Below are 16,973 nucleotides of genomic sequence, written 5' to 3'. Positions count from 1 at the left end.
GGTTTGTGTTTGTGGTTGGAAGGACTGGAGCCAAATTTACTATAATGTTTTGCTTTCGTTTGTATTTTTTTGCTGGTGAAAACTTCTTAGGCTTTGCAACTTCTAAGTATTTTTATATCTGTTATTAAAAATGTGATGAATTGCTTCTAGCCTGATGCATTTTTTTGTTTGGTTGAGTTTTCTTTTTACCATTTTGTATCTGCTTGTACAGATGCCGTTTCTTTTCAGTGACTGAATGTAAGCATCACTTAGTCTTTTCTATTTTTGGTAATGGAAAATGGAAGTTTTGTGCTTATTTTAGGCAGCATTTGGTTTCTAAAATGTCATGAAGTGGACAGAAAGTGATATTAAATAATGTCCACTTGAATACGAACTAAAACTGTCCCTTCATAAGGCCTTGTAACTGTGTCCCTGGCAAAATGGTTCTCTTTTCTTTTGCCTTACACATTGTATCTTTGGTTTTTGCTTACTGTATCTTTGTTTCATCTAAAAGCTTAACTTTAGATGAAACATTCTGGGGTTGGATTGTGACTGAACACTTAGCATGAATGTAGCTTATGCAGAATGCCTGGCACTTCTGAGTTATATTGAAAGTACATTTTAGATATTTTATATACTTTTTCCTTAGCATGAAACTTCAAAGGGCCAGTGTTCTGTTGCAATTTGCTTTGCCTACATTGCAGTTCAGAGTTACAGCATGAAAATTTAGTGCTGCAGTCATCTTAACTTTTTTACCTCTTACTGTTGTAGATATTTGAGTAATTAGAGGCATATAAGAAATTTCTTTGTCTTGATTGGTCCCTTTCTCATATTTCCACTCATTTTCTTACAGTCTAGTGAAAATACTGCTACTAAGTTTTTCTTTCATATAACAGATTTTGGTCTTTGATTATTTCCTTTTCCTTATTAATTGGCTTCTTTTTTGTTTTATTAAGGGTGAGCTTCAGAAATAAGTGTTCCAAGTTTCCAGCTTGGAAATAAGAAATTCCAGGAACCGAATAAAAATAATCTTTGGTTACATGTGTAGAGACAAAATTATTTCTTTCACCAAAATTGTGTGTGTGAGTGATAACATACTACTGCTTGCACTCATATGAGAAGTCTGTTCTGGTTTTCTTGAATTTCGCCCTTTTGAAAAACAGCTGTCTTCTGGTAATAATTTGAAAATGCAAATCAAGTTACCTAAATTTAAGTTTTGTAATCTGTTTTAAGATGCTGACATAAGAAAACAAAATTTGTTTTTCTCTTTCACAGAGTCCTCAGAAAATAAAAGTGTATTTCAGAAAGTGAAAATCAGAAGAAGTAGCTGATGACATTTTAAAGTGTACTAAGGATTGTTTCTTGAGGAAAATTTTTTAAGGTATGTGAGAGATGTTTTGCAAAAAGCCTTATTGAAAATAAGCTGCCTTTTTTTGCCTTGAGAGGGCTAATATTTCCAGACCAGTTTTGAAATGATCAGGCTAGCTTTAGATTACCACTTTGGGTGTTAATTGGTGGCAGTAGCTCTATAGAAACATTACTTCAGATAGCTGTTTTTCAGGCATTTTGCATCAAATTCATATGTAGATAATATTCTGAATATTCTGTGGTTAGTCTAAACTAATTGTAGGTAAATCAGAATTTTATCACTTTTGCAAAATGAAATTTTTCTCTACTGTTTTTGTCACAGTGGATGGTATGATTTCGAACAAAGACCAGGGTCCAGTATATGTACTGTTTTTGTTTATGTACCCAGACATTTAGTAGTGTCATTGGGAGATTTATCAGGCTGGAGTAAAATGTCATTGGATCTTCTATTGATATTTGTGATTATATGGCTCCACAGTGAGTTGTAGAAGCAGCTTGAAATACATTATGCTGAGAATATTTTCTTCCTCCCTTTCCCTCCTGCCTCTCAGTAAAAGACAGAGGTTAGAGTAAAAGCAAGCAAGCCAGCCTTTTGCTCATAGCAGAATCCTGAGATTAAATTTCCATCTCTTCTTTCTTATGTGAGAAAGAAAGATCCTACCTAGCTTTTCTCACAGCTAGTGTGCTAGGATATTAAAGTGCTACATTGTGCCAGGAGAAAAATTCATCCAAAGAGTGGCAATAGGTCTAAAGGGTGCTGACAGATCACAGGTGTGGCTCCAGTTATGCTAATAAGTAGGTGCTTTGAGACTTTTCTTTTGTCTTAATAAAATATTGGTGGTTTTGTGAGACTGTTCTTGAAGTTTAACTGTGAAAATGTTATTGTTAATGCAACTAACAGTATTACAGTCCATCCTATGCTATTAGAGTCAATCCTATGGATTCACACAGGCCGTGTGCATTTTTTACTCTTCGTCTTTGTGACTTCAAAGCTTCAGAAAGAATTCTCATTGATATGCAAGGCTTCAAATGAAAGAACAGAGGAAAGAACATGAGAATACTCATACTACCTTGACTTGTCTCTGTTCCCTAGATGTGTGGCAACAACACTGTTCTTGCTTTCTTTATAGGTTCTTTGTTTCTTTCTGATTATGTAGTTTGGTTTGTGTTTTGAGAAGAAACACTTAGTGGATGAGACTTGTTTCCATAACTTAGTGTATAAGCTAGAGGAGCCAGGGAACTCCAGGAAGAGTTGAATAGTCCTGGGTGTGAGACTGTCTTGAAGATCACACTAAGTATTGATTTGCAAAATCTTCTGAAATTCTGTGTTGCAACTGAGGTTGATGGCATCTTGTTTTTTTTTTTTCTTTCTGGATACTTAATACACTAAAAATTCTAGGTATTCTTGTCTGAAATGTCAGACTTGTAAATACCAGTATCAGCTGCTGCAATGTTGACATCGGTTTATTTGTCTCAGTTCTTGGTGTAAAATAAGATTTTTAGTCTTGCTTCACCCCTTGGGCTGTTAGGAATGTAAATCTATTAATGTTTGTAAAACACTTTGCTGACTTCAATAGCAGTTTAAAAGCTATGAAGAAATTGGTACTTCTCTGTTCAAAGGAGCTTCAGCCTGGCTGGACTGCAGGGACTAGTGAGTAAGTGAATAAACAACAGGGCAGTTCAGAGCTAGTATTTCAGTTTACCAAATCTTACCAAGTTTGAAGCTGATAAATGAAGGAACAGTTTTTTGGTGTATGCGCAGGAAAGGGGGTTCAGTCTGTGAACACAAAACCTATGCAAGTCTGTGGAAATTATTCATGTCTAGGTTCATGTCTTTCATGGCTTGGCTGCATTTTTATCAGTATCAGATGCAGGTTTTTTTAAAGCTAACTCAAACACATCTTTGATCTGCAGATGCGTTACAGGGTTTCATAAGGTGGTGTTTTGTATCTGTTTATCAAATTATGGCCATTTGGTGGTCATGACCACCATTTGGTGGTCATGGTGGGAGACTGGTCTGCCTTAGGGGAAAATTGTCTGGACTTCAGGACTCTGACCTGATGTGTGTCACATGGGAGCACTGGACCTGGTTTGGGATATATCCTGGTTTTTGGGAAGTTGAATCTTCAAGTTTAATGGCCTTCTACCACAATGTTTAGGAGTAAACTAGCTTCTAAGTATTTACCCATTTTCACAGAAGCAGTGCCTGAGAGATAATGTTTTATTTGGATTTTTCTGTGCTCTTAAACCAGTAAATACTAGAAACTAATGGTGTTTGGGGCAGCAGGCATGGAACAGTGTAGTTGGCAGTTCTTGTGTGGAAATACTGTGAAGATACTTATTTGATCAGATATAATGATTGGTCTTTAGTATTGGTTTTCCAGTCATAGATGCTTGAAACAGGGCTTTGACCCTCATTTTGGTATATTTTGAGCAGCTATGTGTATGTGGTTAACTTATGGTTAAGTTATTTCAGGGTTTGGACATTAGTAGTTGCTCTTTGTCACTCTAGAAGGTTTTTTGATTCTTCTCATGAATATTTTTCTACTTTTCAGATGTGGTGAAGAGCCTGTATTTTCCCCTGTGTGGTATATAGTACCTTAAAAGATGGGGTTTGGAGGTGACCTGAAATGTTCTCATGATGCTTTATTAAAACTGCAAGACTGGGAACTACGACTGCTGGAAACAGTGAAGAAATTTATGGTCATGAGAGTAAAAAGTGATAAAGAGTATGCCTCCACTTTACAGAATCTTTGTAATCAAGTAGATAAAGAGAGCACTTGCCAATTGGATTACATCAGCAATGTGTCCAAGGTAAGACTGAAGTATTTTGAATTTGGATTATCTTTGGAAATAATAGTGCTGGATTAATTTTCATTTGTTTTCTTTTGAGTTGGATCCTTGTTCATTCAGTATCTTGAAGAGTTAACATTGCCAAAATGTTTTAAAAGTCCTTTTTTAGTTCCTCACTGCAATATGTATAAATAAAGCTTCAATCTTAATTTGAAAATAATAACTGAACCGGAATACAATCCTGAATTCTGAATTTTGGTATTTTAGGTGCCTGGGTTGAGCCTACTACTTTGTTTAAAGTAGACTACTTTAACAACTACTTTTTCAACAACTACTTTGTTGAAAGTCAAGCATGCTATAGGAAGCTTTTCTTTCAAGGCAGTTAAATAGGAGCTATTGTTAATGTTGTATAGAATTTGTGACAGAAATAGAAAAATGCCAGGAAACCAAGGGAAAGCCTATAATTCCAGCTGTTATTCACACTGCAAGCTGTGTTGTAAAAACAAAACAATAATTCAGGATGTTTCTCATAATTGTGGATTTGTTTTGTATCCAATTTAAAATAATTGCTGTCTTCTTATGAAGGTAAGAGTGTCCTTTCCCCAAATTATTAATTTATAGGTTTAGAGCAAATCCAGTAAGTGCACCAAAGAAGCAGACTTCCCTATTTCACCTGTTGCTAAGTTTCACTGCTAACTTGTATTCTTTCTTGTCTGGAAAAAAGGATTGTGTTTTAATTCTTTGCCCTTCTGCTCTTGCTGTTATTACACTATCTCTTCAGACTGGTGTGAATTCTGACCTCTTCTCTGTAGAAGACACTCTTTTAGGGTCAAGTTAAAATTTACACGAAACTGTTTTTATGTAGTGCGCTTAAGGTGGTGGCTGCTTAAATACTAGCATTAGGAATGTGAATGCTCCCTGTGCAGCAGTCTAGATTTGTAGTAAGGGGTTGGAGACTTGACAGCTACACTTCTATAGCTAGCCTAACTTCAGCTGCCCCAGAAGTAGCACTGCACAGTGTTTATTTGTAACAAATTCTGTTGTTGTTTCCCTCCCCTGCAACAATTTTTGTCTTGTAAATTGACCAGACTAAGATTTAAAATCTAAGATTTATAATACCTGTATAGTATATTTTTTGGATCATGTGGCATAAAGACCAAATACCAAGCTTTTTTTAATTTTTTTTTTATCTTAAAAAATTTTTTTTTCAATGTACCAGAAGAGTGGTATACCAAGACATGGTATTTAGGAAAATCTCTCCTATATTTTTTTTTTATGCAGAGGTGGCAAATGTGCTGGAAGGCACGGTGGTAGCAGTTGCTAATGCTAGAAAAGCAGTACTTTTGAGTGTTTCCCAACAGCTCTTTTGTGTGTTTATGTGTCTAAAAATGTTGTTAATCCAAACAATATTGTATTATATTGCTTTTGAGGGATTGTGGTTATTTTCTGTCAAAGGAAATGCTTTATCTTTTCTGCCATCCCTCCCAGCTGCTCTTTTGTCCCATATAGATTTGCTTTTTGAAGCCTTGCCTTAAGTATGCCTTTTCACTTTCTCTTTTGTATGTTAAGATAATAAAATATAATCACAAAACACAGAAATCCTTTTTAACCAATACTTTCTCTGTATGGAAAATGTGCTAATTATTTTTTTCTAAGTGGAAAGGAAAGTTTTCACTGTGTTTCTGACTTAAGTTCAGCTGGTGAATTCTAAGATAACTATTTCTTTGAGTCCTTGTTCTGTTGAAAAATGTTTTTGGCATGGTTTTCAGGGCTGATTGCAACAGTACTTGTCTCATCACTAATAAATCTGCCTTAAGGAAAACAGAGAACTCTGACTACATTTTCACCTCCTGAGAGTGCTCTTATGAATGCTTCTTTAAGCATGAGATCCACTTGTCTCACACAGATGTTTAGAATCATAGAGTCACAGAATAATAGAACCACAGAAAGATAGGGGTTGGAAGGGACCTCACAAGATCATCGAGTCCAACCCCCCTGCCAGAGCAGGGTTACGTTTAGCAGGTCACACAGGAACACATCCATGTGGGCTTTGCATTTCTTCAGGGAAGGAGACTCCACAGGCTCCCTGGGCAGCCTGTGCCAGTGTTCCAGCCTGTTCCACCCTCACAGTGAAAAAATTCTTCCTTATATTTATACAGAACCACCTATGCTTCAGTGTATAACTGTTGCTCCTTGTCCTGTTAGTCACCCCTGAGAAAAGCTTGACTCTGTCCTCCTGGCAGTCACCTCTTACATATTCATAAACATTAATGAGGTCACCCCTCAGTCTCCTCTTCTCCAAGCTGAAGAGCCCCAGCTCCCTCAGCCTTTCCTCATAAGGGAGATGTTCCACCCCCTTCATCATCTTGGTCGCTCTGCACTGGACTCTCTCAAGCAGTTCCTGTTCCTTCCAGAACTGGACACAATATTCCAGATGTGGCCTCACCAGGACAGAGTAGGGGGAGAGGAGAACCTCTTGACCTACTAACCACCCCCTTTCTAATGCACCCCAGGATGCCATTGGCCTTCTTGGCCACAAGGACACATTGTTGGCTCATGGTCATCCTTCCATCCACCAGCACCCCCAGGTCCCTTTTCCCTGTGCTGCTCTCCAACAGCTCAGTCCCCAACCTATTCTGGTACCTGGGGTTGTTCTTTCCCAGCTGCAAGACTTTACTCTTGCCCTTGTAATACAATAAATTTCTCTGTGCCCAACTCTCTATATTCTGTCTAGGAACCTCTGAATGGCAGCACAGCCTTCTGGGGTGTCAGCCACTCCTCCCAGTTTTGTGTCATCAAATGGGTTTTTTGTTATTTTGTGTAATTTGGAAAGTGTTCTGTAGTAGAGGGCTGAAACAGTTCTCTGTCGTAGTGGAGGAGCTTTGGCTCTGACCCTATGTGTCCAAAGAAGGACAATAAAGCTGGTGAAAGGTATGGAGAACAAGTCTTATGAGGACTCTCTGAGGGAACTGTGGTTGTTTAGCCTGGAGAAAAGGAAGCTTAGGGGAGACTGTATCACTCTCTACAACTCCCTGCATGGAGGTTGTAATGAGTTGGGTTTCTGTCTTCTGTCATTAATCAATCAATCAGATGAGAGGAAACAACCTCAAAATGCACCAGGAGAGGTTTAAATTCATAGACTCACAGAGTGGTTTGGGTTAGGCAGGGTCCCTCACTTACTCCAACCCCCTGCATGGTCAGGGACACCTCCAGCTAGACCAGGTTGCCCAAAGCCCCATCCAGGCTGGCCTAGGACACTGTCAAGGGAGGGGAGGCATCCATAACCTCCTTGGGCAGCCTGTGCCTGTGTCTCACCACCCTCACACTGAATAGTTTCTTCCAGATGTCTAACCTAAATCGGCCCCCTTCCAGCTTAAAACCATTACCTCTAGTGCCACCTCTGCATGGCCTTAGTTGGATATTAGGCAAAGTTTCTTCACTGAAAGTATTGTCAGGTACTGGAACAGTGCTGCCCAATGAAATGACTGAGTCACCATCCCTAGAGGTCTTTAAAGGACCTGTAGCTGTGGTGGACATGGTTTAGTGGTGGTCTTGGCAGTGCCAGGTTAATGGTTGGACTTGATCTTAAAGTTCTTTTCCACTCAAAATGATTCTGTGATCCTTTCATAACATCACACTTCAAGCAGTTTGAGATAGCTCTGTGCCTGTTGGGCCTCTGTCCTGTGGGATGTTTACAAGATAAAGGAAATGTTAAACATTGTTTAATAAATATAGGAGTTAACTGTCTCTTCTTTCTTTCTGTAGAATCTAGTTTGTGTTGCAGCATTGTTACATAAAGATAGAAATACTTTGTGTGTAGGTTTTTATATATGAGATGTATGTAAACCCCAAAGCTCCTAAACTTATGTTCTGAGTTTTGATGTTCTAAGGTGGATTTCTGTCTTTAGTAAGATAAATGCTAGTAAAACTAGCATAGTAGGTGCCTTCAGAACCTGATCACTGCATGGCTTGTAGCCATTCTGAAATTTTAAACAGCATAGCATTCAATATCAGGGAGTTATTTCTAAAAAAATCAGATACTGTTCCCTTTAGCAAAGCATATCAGGGATCTTTCTAATAACAAAGGCTTTTATTTGAACTGAAGTTCAATTTTGTGTTTGTATTTGTGGTGCCTTGGAAGACTCTCTGTTTACCTTACAGTTTTTCATCAAAATTCAAAGCTGCTGCACTTGTCCTGAAAACTGACAGAATGGCCAAGGAAGTTATTAAAGTAACAATACAGAAAAATGCTGGTTTACTGTGACAGAGAAGTGACTGTGTCACTTAATGCATTAGCACCTTGTGCTTTGATACGGTGACCTGACTGATGCTGTCAGTTACGTGAAGCAGCAGATGAATGGTATCCTTTTAAATGGCAACCTCTTAAATGCATACTACTGAGAGGTATTTTGACAGAGGCAGAGAAGTCAGCTTGAACAGAGAAACTGGGAAACAAGAACAAAGTACACAGGAACGTGTTTGTCAGGGATGTATCTAAAAAAAATATCTAAAGCTTTTACTGGTCATCAGAAAGTACTAGGACAGTGCTGAAAGGTGCCCATAAAATATTATGCAGCAGATGAATGGTATCCTTTTAAATGGCAACCTCTTAAATGCACACTATTGAGAGCTTATTTATGATTTTTTGAGTATTGTGCTTATTTATGATTTTTTGAGTAAGTTTGAGGCATCATTTTGGTGCAGTGAGAAGAATGTTATTTTAGAAGACATTTAGTGCATTTGGGTAAGTTTTAATTTTTATTTTTTTTTTACTTCTAAACAGTAATGTGTGTTTTCTCACAGTCCATCATTTAGTTATATGTAAGTCAGAATAAGTAAGTGCTTTTCTCCTTCTGGCTTTTTTTTAAATAGTCTTGGTTGCTCGTGGTACAGCAAACGGAACAGCTGAGCAAAATAATGAAGACCCATGCAGAAGATCTTAATTCTGGGCCTTTGCATAGGCTTACAATGATGATCAAAGATAAGCAGCAAGTTAAGAAGAGTTACCTGGGTGTTCATCAACAAATTGAAGCAGAGATGTACAAGGTATTTTATACAACTTCATAAATGTATTATTGTTCTATATATTTAAAAAGTAATATGTTTTGAGTGGATTTTTTTCAGTTCCTCTCTTTTTCTCTGTGGTATGGTAAAAATAGTGATTTGTGTTATGTAGAATGCATAATCTAGTAATTTCCTCTGCATATTCTCTCCCTTTCTAGCTGACAAGGCATAGATGGAAAACTTGTTTTTCTATGAATTTGTTTGGGCAGATGGCAATGTAAATGTTCTTACTTCAGTAGGGGATGATTTTGTGTGACACTTGTCTGTTCCATCTTTTTTCCTTTTCCCATTCCTCTGTAGCCATCCCTGGGACCCAGGCACTGAAAACATTTGCTAATGAATGCTCTTGACAGTCCAGACTGTTCTGGGTGAGGACAGGATTCTAGTTGCTATTCTGACATGTAAATCAAGTATAAATCAGACATTGAGGCTCTCCAGGGCCTTTTTTTGTTACATATCAGTTGTTCTGCTTGTGGTGAAAGCACTGCATCTATTCAGTAAAGCTGAACAGAAATCAAGATTTCCATTCAGATGCTCTGGGGGAAATTAACTGCACATGTCAAAACTCAGGTTGATAGTCTGAAAGGTCTGCTGAGAGAAGGAAGACTGCTGTTTCTTTCAGCAGAGAATTTGGGATTTGGAATAGTGAAATTAAAATGTAACATTTGAGTAGTACGGTACAAATGTAATGATATGAAGAGTAAAAGATTCTTGGGCTAATTATGGGAAGAACTTTATTACTAAACATACATGATATTAAATATTTGGACTCTGATAGGACTTCTTTCATTGTATGTTTGGATCTTGGCATCTTCCCCAGGTATTACCTATGGATAGTCCATTCTTTCTGATGAATGGTTAGTAGGCTGTTGTATCTGATGAAACTTCCAAGCTGAATAATTGCTTACCGTCACTTATCGGTTGTTGCAGCTGAAAACAGTGGGACTGAAAAAGTGGAAAAACTGGTTGCATGCATTGAAAATAATAGATGTTTCATAAATAGAGGATTGGAGAAAAGCAAAAAGAAAGAAGCATATGGAAGGAAGAAAGGTTAGATGAAACAAGACTGCTAGACGTTCAGGTTTACTTTTAGAAGGGACTGTGCAGAAATGTGGTTTTGTTTTTGTTTTTTTTTCTTTCTGTTAATAGGTTAACTTTAATAAAGTCTGTAAAAGTCCTGTATTTTAAAGTAAGACATTGTCAACAAAATATGGTGCACATTTAGCACTTAGCACTGCTCAAGTGACCAATTACAAACCATATGGTTTTAATTAATAATGGACTGCATAGTCATGCAAATATTTCATGTTCTGGTGAATAAGCTTGCATTGTTGGAGGGTTTTTTTTATGTTTTCCCCTTCCTGATTTTCCTAAGAAGCATTTGAATAGCATGCTAGTTATGTGTGATAGGCTCTCTTATTGTTAGCTGACATTGTTTATTCAGAGCTTTTTTGTCACTGGGGCACTTAGAGAATGATTCTCAGAAATTCAAAATATTAGTTGTGATCTCTGGTATTATTTCTGCTTTTGTTAAATGTGGAAGCACAATGCTATTTCCTAGGAAGATCACAGAGTCTTCCCTTGTCAAGATCAGTATCTTTAGGATATGCTGTTAAGAAAATTTCCTTTAGGTGAAATGCACCTCTATCATCCTTTCTTATTCTAGACAGCTCTGTGATGAGGAGTCATTTTGATAAAATTGTTAAGGACATTGATATGTCATGTCTTTTACACGAATGTAATAAAAGTCATCTCTTTTAGATTTCTTCTAATTCCCTTTAAGATACTGGATATTTTTAATTTCTACATGAAATCTGAGAAAAAATAGTACAATGCTATGCTAGCTAGGTGTTCACAACTTTTTTATGTGAACACTGAGTTTAAGATAATCCTTGACTATGTTAGTTCCTTAAACATCATATGGGCATAGACCTGCTTGTGGTTTTGTTTTTGTCTGTTGGAAGAATACAGTCTAAGAATCAGTAAAATACATTGCAGTTATTACAAAGGATTCTTATAAACTACCTTTTATTTCCCATTGTTATTTCTTAATCGTGTTCACTGCTTCTTGATTTCTTCTTTTGCTGTTGTTTTTTAATTATGTTTTGTTTTTGTGTCCTTATAATACACTTGTTATAAGGTTATTATTTCCTGTACCACCTCTATTAGTCCATAATAACAACAGCTGTGAGTGTAATTTAGTGTGCAGAAACATAGATGAGAATATGGAACTGATGTGGAGAAAATTCCTGCCTTCTAATTAAATCCCTGCATTGTTGGCATGGAAATAGGAACGCTAGGCAGCGTCGTGTTGGCTACGTAGTGGAAACCATTAAGTTTCCAGATGTTGTTCTTGAGTCTGAGAGCAGGGTCTGAGCCTTGCCTCATGAAAAAAATGTGGGTTATAAACTCTATCCTTCTTCTTGCCAGCTCCAAGGGAAGTAGTTTTTGTGTAGAAGGGACTTCCTTTTCTGTACATTACGTGAAGGGGAGTTCCTCTTCCACAGTTTTCCATGATAAGCCTATTTTTGTTCAAGTTTTTACTTTTCTTTACTATATATGCCACCTTTTTGATATTGTAGGGACTGGTTTGTCATTACCTTTTCTGGACAAGTTCTTGATCTGTGATTATTTCTGAACAGTGCTCTAATTTTGTTACACAGTGGGTAAAAATTTGGGATAGAAGTGACAACTTTCTTTTATTTTTTTTAGCAAAAATGACTCTTTGCTACTCTATTCTGCTGTAGTTTGGGTTTTGATGTAATGTTTTCTGTTGTTGTTTTCTGTTTGGTTGGTTGTTTTTTCCTTTCTTTGTTTTATTTGGATTCTTGTAATTTCTGGATTTAAGTGTTACAACAGATAAATTGGCTTGTGCACAGTTTCACTTTCTAAGCCATTTGTGTGGACTATAATATCTAGAAATTTTTCTATTTCTATTTTTTCTAGCACATTATATAGAAATTTTTCATCTAGTGTGATTTAATAATCATATTTTTGGTGGTGTTTTTTTTTTTTCTTTATGGTTATTGGGATGAAAGAGTGTTTATGAGAAGGTGGATTTCTTAAACATATTTTTCGTTACACTGATATATGTGAATATCTGTGTTTCAGGCCTCTTTCTGCATTCGAGACATTCACCGATTTTCATTTCATTACACCTTGTAATTACACCTTACTGATATTATCTCAAGTGAATAGAAGGTGCTAACATCCTTATTTTGGAAAATAAATCCTGTTAATCCTCTTTCACTAATGCTATGAGGTTTTTTAATATGTTGAGGATATGTACTTATAATAGTTTTTGTGTTTGTTTTTTTAAAGGTCACAAAGACAGAACTAGAGAAACTAAAATCTAGCTATAGACAACTAATAAAAGAAGTAAATTCTGCCAAAGAGAAGTATAAAGAAGCTGTGGCTAAAGGTATGACTGACTTGTGTTAATTTCATCTGTTTATTAATGCCTTTTCCAATGTGCCAGAACTCTTTCAGGGTAATGTTTTTATTTTGCGCAACTTAATTTCAATATAAAGACACTCATTTAGTATCTTAGGATAATTGTTATACTTTGTGGTACTTAAAAAAAATAATGAATTAAATTATTTCTTTTTGTATAGGTGACAAACCTTTTCAAGTTTTTCTGTTATTCCCTCAGTGGAGATATTTGGAATGTAAAATTGCTCAAATGAACTGTAAATGGTCTTAAGTGGGTGTCATTTCCATCTCATGTTCATTGTATCTGCAGTCTGCTTACATCCTGTGAACTGTTGTGGTTGTGCTGTGTTCTCTTATAAGATAGAAAATTAATCAGATAGCAGTATATAAATAAAATTCCAAGATCCATCTTTAATTTTTTGTATGACTGCCTAAAATGACAGTTATTTTCCTGGGTTCTGTTGTACTGTAGGTCACAGTGCAATATTGTAGTTATCAGTGATGGAAGAAAGATTGTTTCCTTCCAAATTTGTTTAAAATCGGTAGTGGTGGCCAATATGTGAATGTAATAACAAAATAGCATGAGATAAGAGGTTATACTTAGCACTGCACTGTTTAGCTTCAGCTTTTTTCTGTTGCTTTTTAGCTTAAAAATGTTAATACATACGCAGTTGATAATTTTATCCAATTCCCTATCTGTTTTCTACTTAAACACTTAATTTGGTTACTTGGTTTATTTCCAAGTAACTGCTTAGCAGAGGGACATACAGTATGCAATATGGAAAATATAATAGGGTGCTGTGAGCTTAGTTTCTTATCTCATCTTCTATCTGTGTCTCATCTTATCTACATTCTTTTTATCTCCTCTTCCTCTTACAGCTCTGATCATTCTCCATTCCTGAAGCACCAAACTTTCCCACTGAAATCAATGAACGTTTTGGCTGTCAGTAGCTGTGATGTTTTGATGTCCTTCTGATTAACTGAATTAGTGCTTCTTTAGATAAATAGCAAATACAAGCTGTTCTTCGTGCACTTATTTCTCCTGTGGATTTCCTTGACTTTCTCTTTCATGCTTCGATTTAGTATTTATACTGCAATTCATGTTTAATTTCACTTTCCTTAACATTTTAGTGTAAATCTGTTTTAACAAATTCTGACCTCCAGAAAGATGTTGCAAGCTTTTCATCCAAAGACTGCAGAATTGATTCTTCCCTTATTGCACTCCAGGCTGTGTTATGAAGTACAACTGTTTTCTTAGTTGGTGAGCTATTACTGTTGTACATCAACCACAGTTCAGCTGAGCTGTTTGAATTTTTTTTAAGCTGTGGTATTTTCATAGGATTTCTGAGCCCTCAAGTTGTCAAACTGGTTTGTGAAATGAACAAGTTAGGAGGGTCTTAAAATTTTCATGCTTCATTATTCCATGCTTCAGTTCAGTAACTAGTTTCTGTTCAAATTATGTGCTATGTGCAAATTGATTCAGCTTTTCAGGAATTATTGAAAACAAAGCTAGCAACAGTACCTACTAGAGCAGTGGAGGACATAGCCAAGTATTGAAAATAAGCTGAAAATCATTTTATTACCGAAAAAAAAAAATTAAGAAAAGATTTGACACTATTTCGACACCAGGTCTTGCAAGAAATATGTTGAAAGAACCAGTCCAGGTTTACTTCTGTGAAGTGCTGTTCTCAACAGACTCACTTCATCTGGCAAGCCAAGTCTCCACCTCAGCATCTGGCCCCACCTGTCTGTATCAGAATGGGCCAATTATCTCTTAGGACATACTGCTTTTTCTTTGTTCCTGGGCTTATGCATGCTAAATTACTTGTAAATTTGCACAGAAGCTACAAAAGCTGGTCAGCATGAGAAGAGTGCAAGACACGCAAAGGAACAACTTAGAAATTTCTATACTCTTCAAGTGGAGTGATTTTGAAATTTAATGACTTCTGCTTTTGTTTTAGCCTAGCAAAACCATCTTCCAGTGAGAGAGTAAGTTTACTAGAGCTGCTAGATAAAAAGGTACAAGTGGTTCTGTAGTTTGGGAGGATTATTTCATTGTTTTCTGATTGAGTTGTTAAAAGTGATTTTAAGTTCTGAGCTAAATAGACACAGCAGAAGGTATTAACTGTAATGGGTAAAACCTGGCAAAATTATGAATGTGGTTCTTCTTCAGTAGTTGTTGTTTTTGTGCTTTTCTGTAGTCACAGAGTATTCTTGGGTAAGCTTTAATTACTGTGGGTCATATTTTCCACCAGCTAACAGGACACACACTTAGAATCAACACTTAGTTGATGCTCTAACACAAGGTTACATCTGTTTTCACTTTTTCCTGAAAATGCTAAGAGGACCTGTTAAAGGAGTAAAAAGAGTGAGGGTTAAGCATTACCTTAATCATACTGATTAATTACAGATTATGTTTCTGTTAGGGCAATGGGAAGGCAGCTGATAGAACTTCTTGGGTAGTTTTGTAGTCAATAAAAGGTTAACTGCTTTCTAAAGGATGTAGGAGGTACATTATAGAAGGCTTTGTGCTCTCCAATATGAATTCTCCAAGAATGATGAAAGTGTCTGACATGCCAGGTCAGGAGCTGCTCTGGGGAGCCCATTGCTAGTGCTGCTTCTGCTTGGGCATCAGGGAAGCTGTAGAACAAGTTGTGTTCCTGAGGGTGCAGGATTGAGACCTGTCTGCCACTTGCTTCTTAGGCTTGATTGCACTGCCCTGTTGTGGCCTTCCAGTGTCTGCATGCTGTCATAATAAGAAGGGACTGATTTATCTTGTTTGTTCTATCCCTTATCCTAGTTATTTGTGCTTTGCTGCTCCTTTCTGGATCAGTGATCACCACTGGAATCACAAATGCAGTCTGGGTGTTCTTGGCCATGGAGACCCCAGGTGTCAGGAAGTCTGGTTGGTTTACTTGGTAGTTTTTAGCCTTTTTTCCCAAACAGTTTTTTATTGTATGCTGAGATAAAGCAAGCTGGGATGAGAAAGTGAGCAAGCTGAACTAATCCAGTGCCTCTCTAATGAAGCATACTTCATCAACTGGGGCTATGGACAAATGGATTCCAATAGTCTCTTCTGTATTGGAAAACTTTCTAAAAAGGAAAAAAAGATAATGTACTGGTAATGCACATCATGTTCATGTGTTCCTTGGCAGAACTAGTGTCATAGGGAATGCTATGTTCCTAGGGCATGGTGGTGGTGTTGGAGCAAAATATAAGAGAAAAACGTACTAGATAGGTTTTCCATATTGAAATGGACAGCACTGTGAAATCTTCTGGATGTGTGATACTGAAAAAAAGGTATGAATCTTTTAGAGCAGTTGTCCTAGAAGACACACCCAGAACACAAAAAACACACAGCCTATAATGAGTGTGCTGACATCAGTGATGCTGACTAACAAAGTAGATAGTGTGGTATGTTGCTGCTCCAGGAAAACTCATTAAAAAAACTTAAGCCAAATAATAAACACATTGTCTAAAAAAGGAGGCATAAAGTTTCTAAAAATTTTCATAAATAATAGGTAAAAAACACAAAACGGAAACTGTAGAACAGTTGTAAATATCAAGAGTGATATCTCATTAGAGTTTGAATCTCATGTGATTGGCTCAGTAACTGCTTCGACTTAAGTTTTCTATTTCAAACATTACTTTTGTTTCTGTAGAATTATACATCTTTGTTAAGTGTAGTTCAGAGTATGCCATTAGGAATTTATAATGTTTTTATTCTTGATTTTTTTTTTTTATTAAACACTACTTATTGCTGTATAAGATTTATAAGGAAATGGGTACATGGAATCATAGAATAATTTTTGGTTATGAAATAATAAACAATCATTTGTTCTTTTCCATAAAAATTCTTGACAATTTAACATCTTTCTATTGCTAATTTTGGTGCTGGATGTCTAAGTGTGAAATAGTTTCCATCAGTTAATATTGTAAGTTGGAACAGAAACAATGTAGCCTTGGAAAATTCATTCAGGATTTTAATACAATATAATCTTGAGTAAAATGTGCAGCCTTCATTTTCATATATCCACCACACCTGTTTATTGTATTCTTGTTACTAATTGTTAGTTTTATGTGGAAACTATGTTGCAACATTCTTATGTGATAGAATGGGTCTGAAATATATCATAAGAGAAAAATATATTGATTCCAAGTATTTAGTTTCAACATTTCATTTTATGCTGCTACAGCAGCTTAAAAAATATTGTAGCAGATTTCCCTAGGTTCGCTTGTGTTTCTGACAAGATGATTGAGAAGAGAGCTATTAACAGTACAAGTGGCACACTACACAACGTTGCATTTTCTGGAGGAGTATTTTCTGATCTCTGTAA

At 36.5% G+C, this 16,973-nt stretch overlaps 1 protein-coding gene across 1 annotated transcript in view; it reads left to right on the top strand.

Annotated features, from left to right (window-relative positions):
- The window catches only part of FER (FER tyrosine kinase), a 105,217-nt gene that overhangs the window by 12,714 nt on the left and 75,530 nt on the right, over positions 1-16,973 (top strand). The window contains exons 2-5 of the mRNA XM_030466772.1: positions 1,255-1,360; positions 3,903-4,161; positions 9,013-9,186; positions 12,526-12,625. Coding sequence (XP_030322632.1) covers positions 3,955-4,161; positions 9,013-9,186; positions 12,526-12,625 — 481 coding nt within the window. The 5' untranslated portion in view covers positions 1,255-1,360; positions 3,903-3,954. The remainder of the gene's footprint in view (positions 1-1,254; positions 1,361-3,902; positions 4,162-9,012; positions 9,187-12,525; positions 12,626-16,973) is intronic.

The sequence above is a fragment of the Calypte anna genome, chromosome Z, assembly GCF_003957555.1.
Source record: "Calypte anna isolate BGI_N300 chromosome Z, bCalAnn1_v1.p, whole genome shotgun sequence".
NCBI lineage: Eukaryota > Metazoa > Chordata > Aves > Apodiformes > Trochilidae > Calypte > Calypte anna.
Note: the sequence above shows the minus strand (reverse complement) of the source record. Positions and strands in the feature narration are given on the sequence as shown.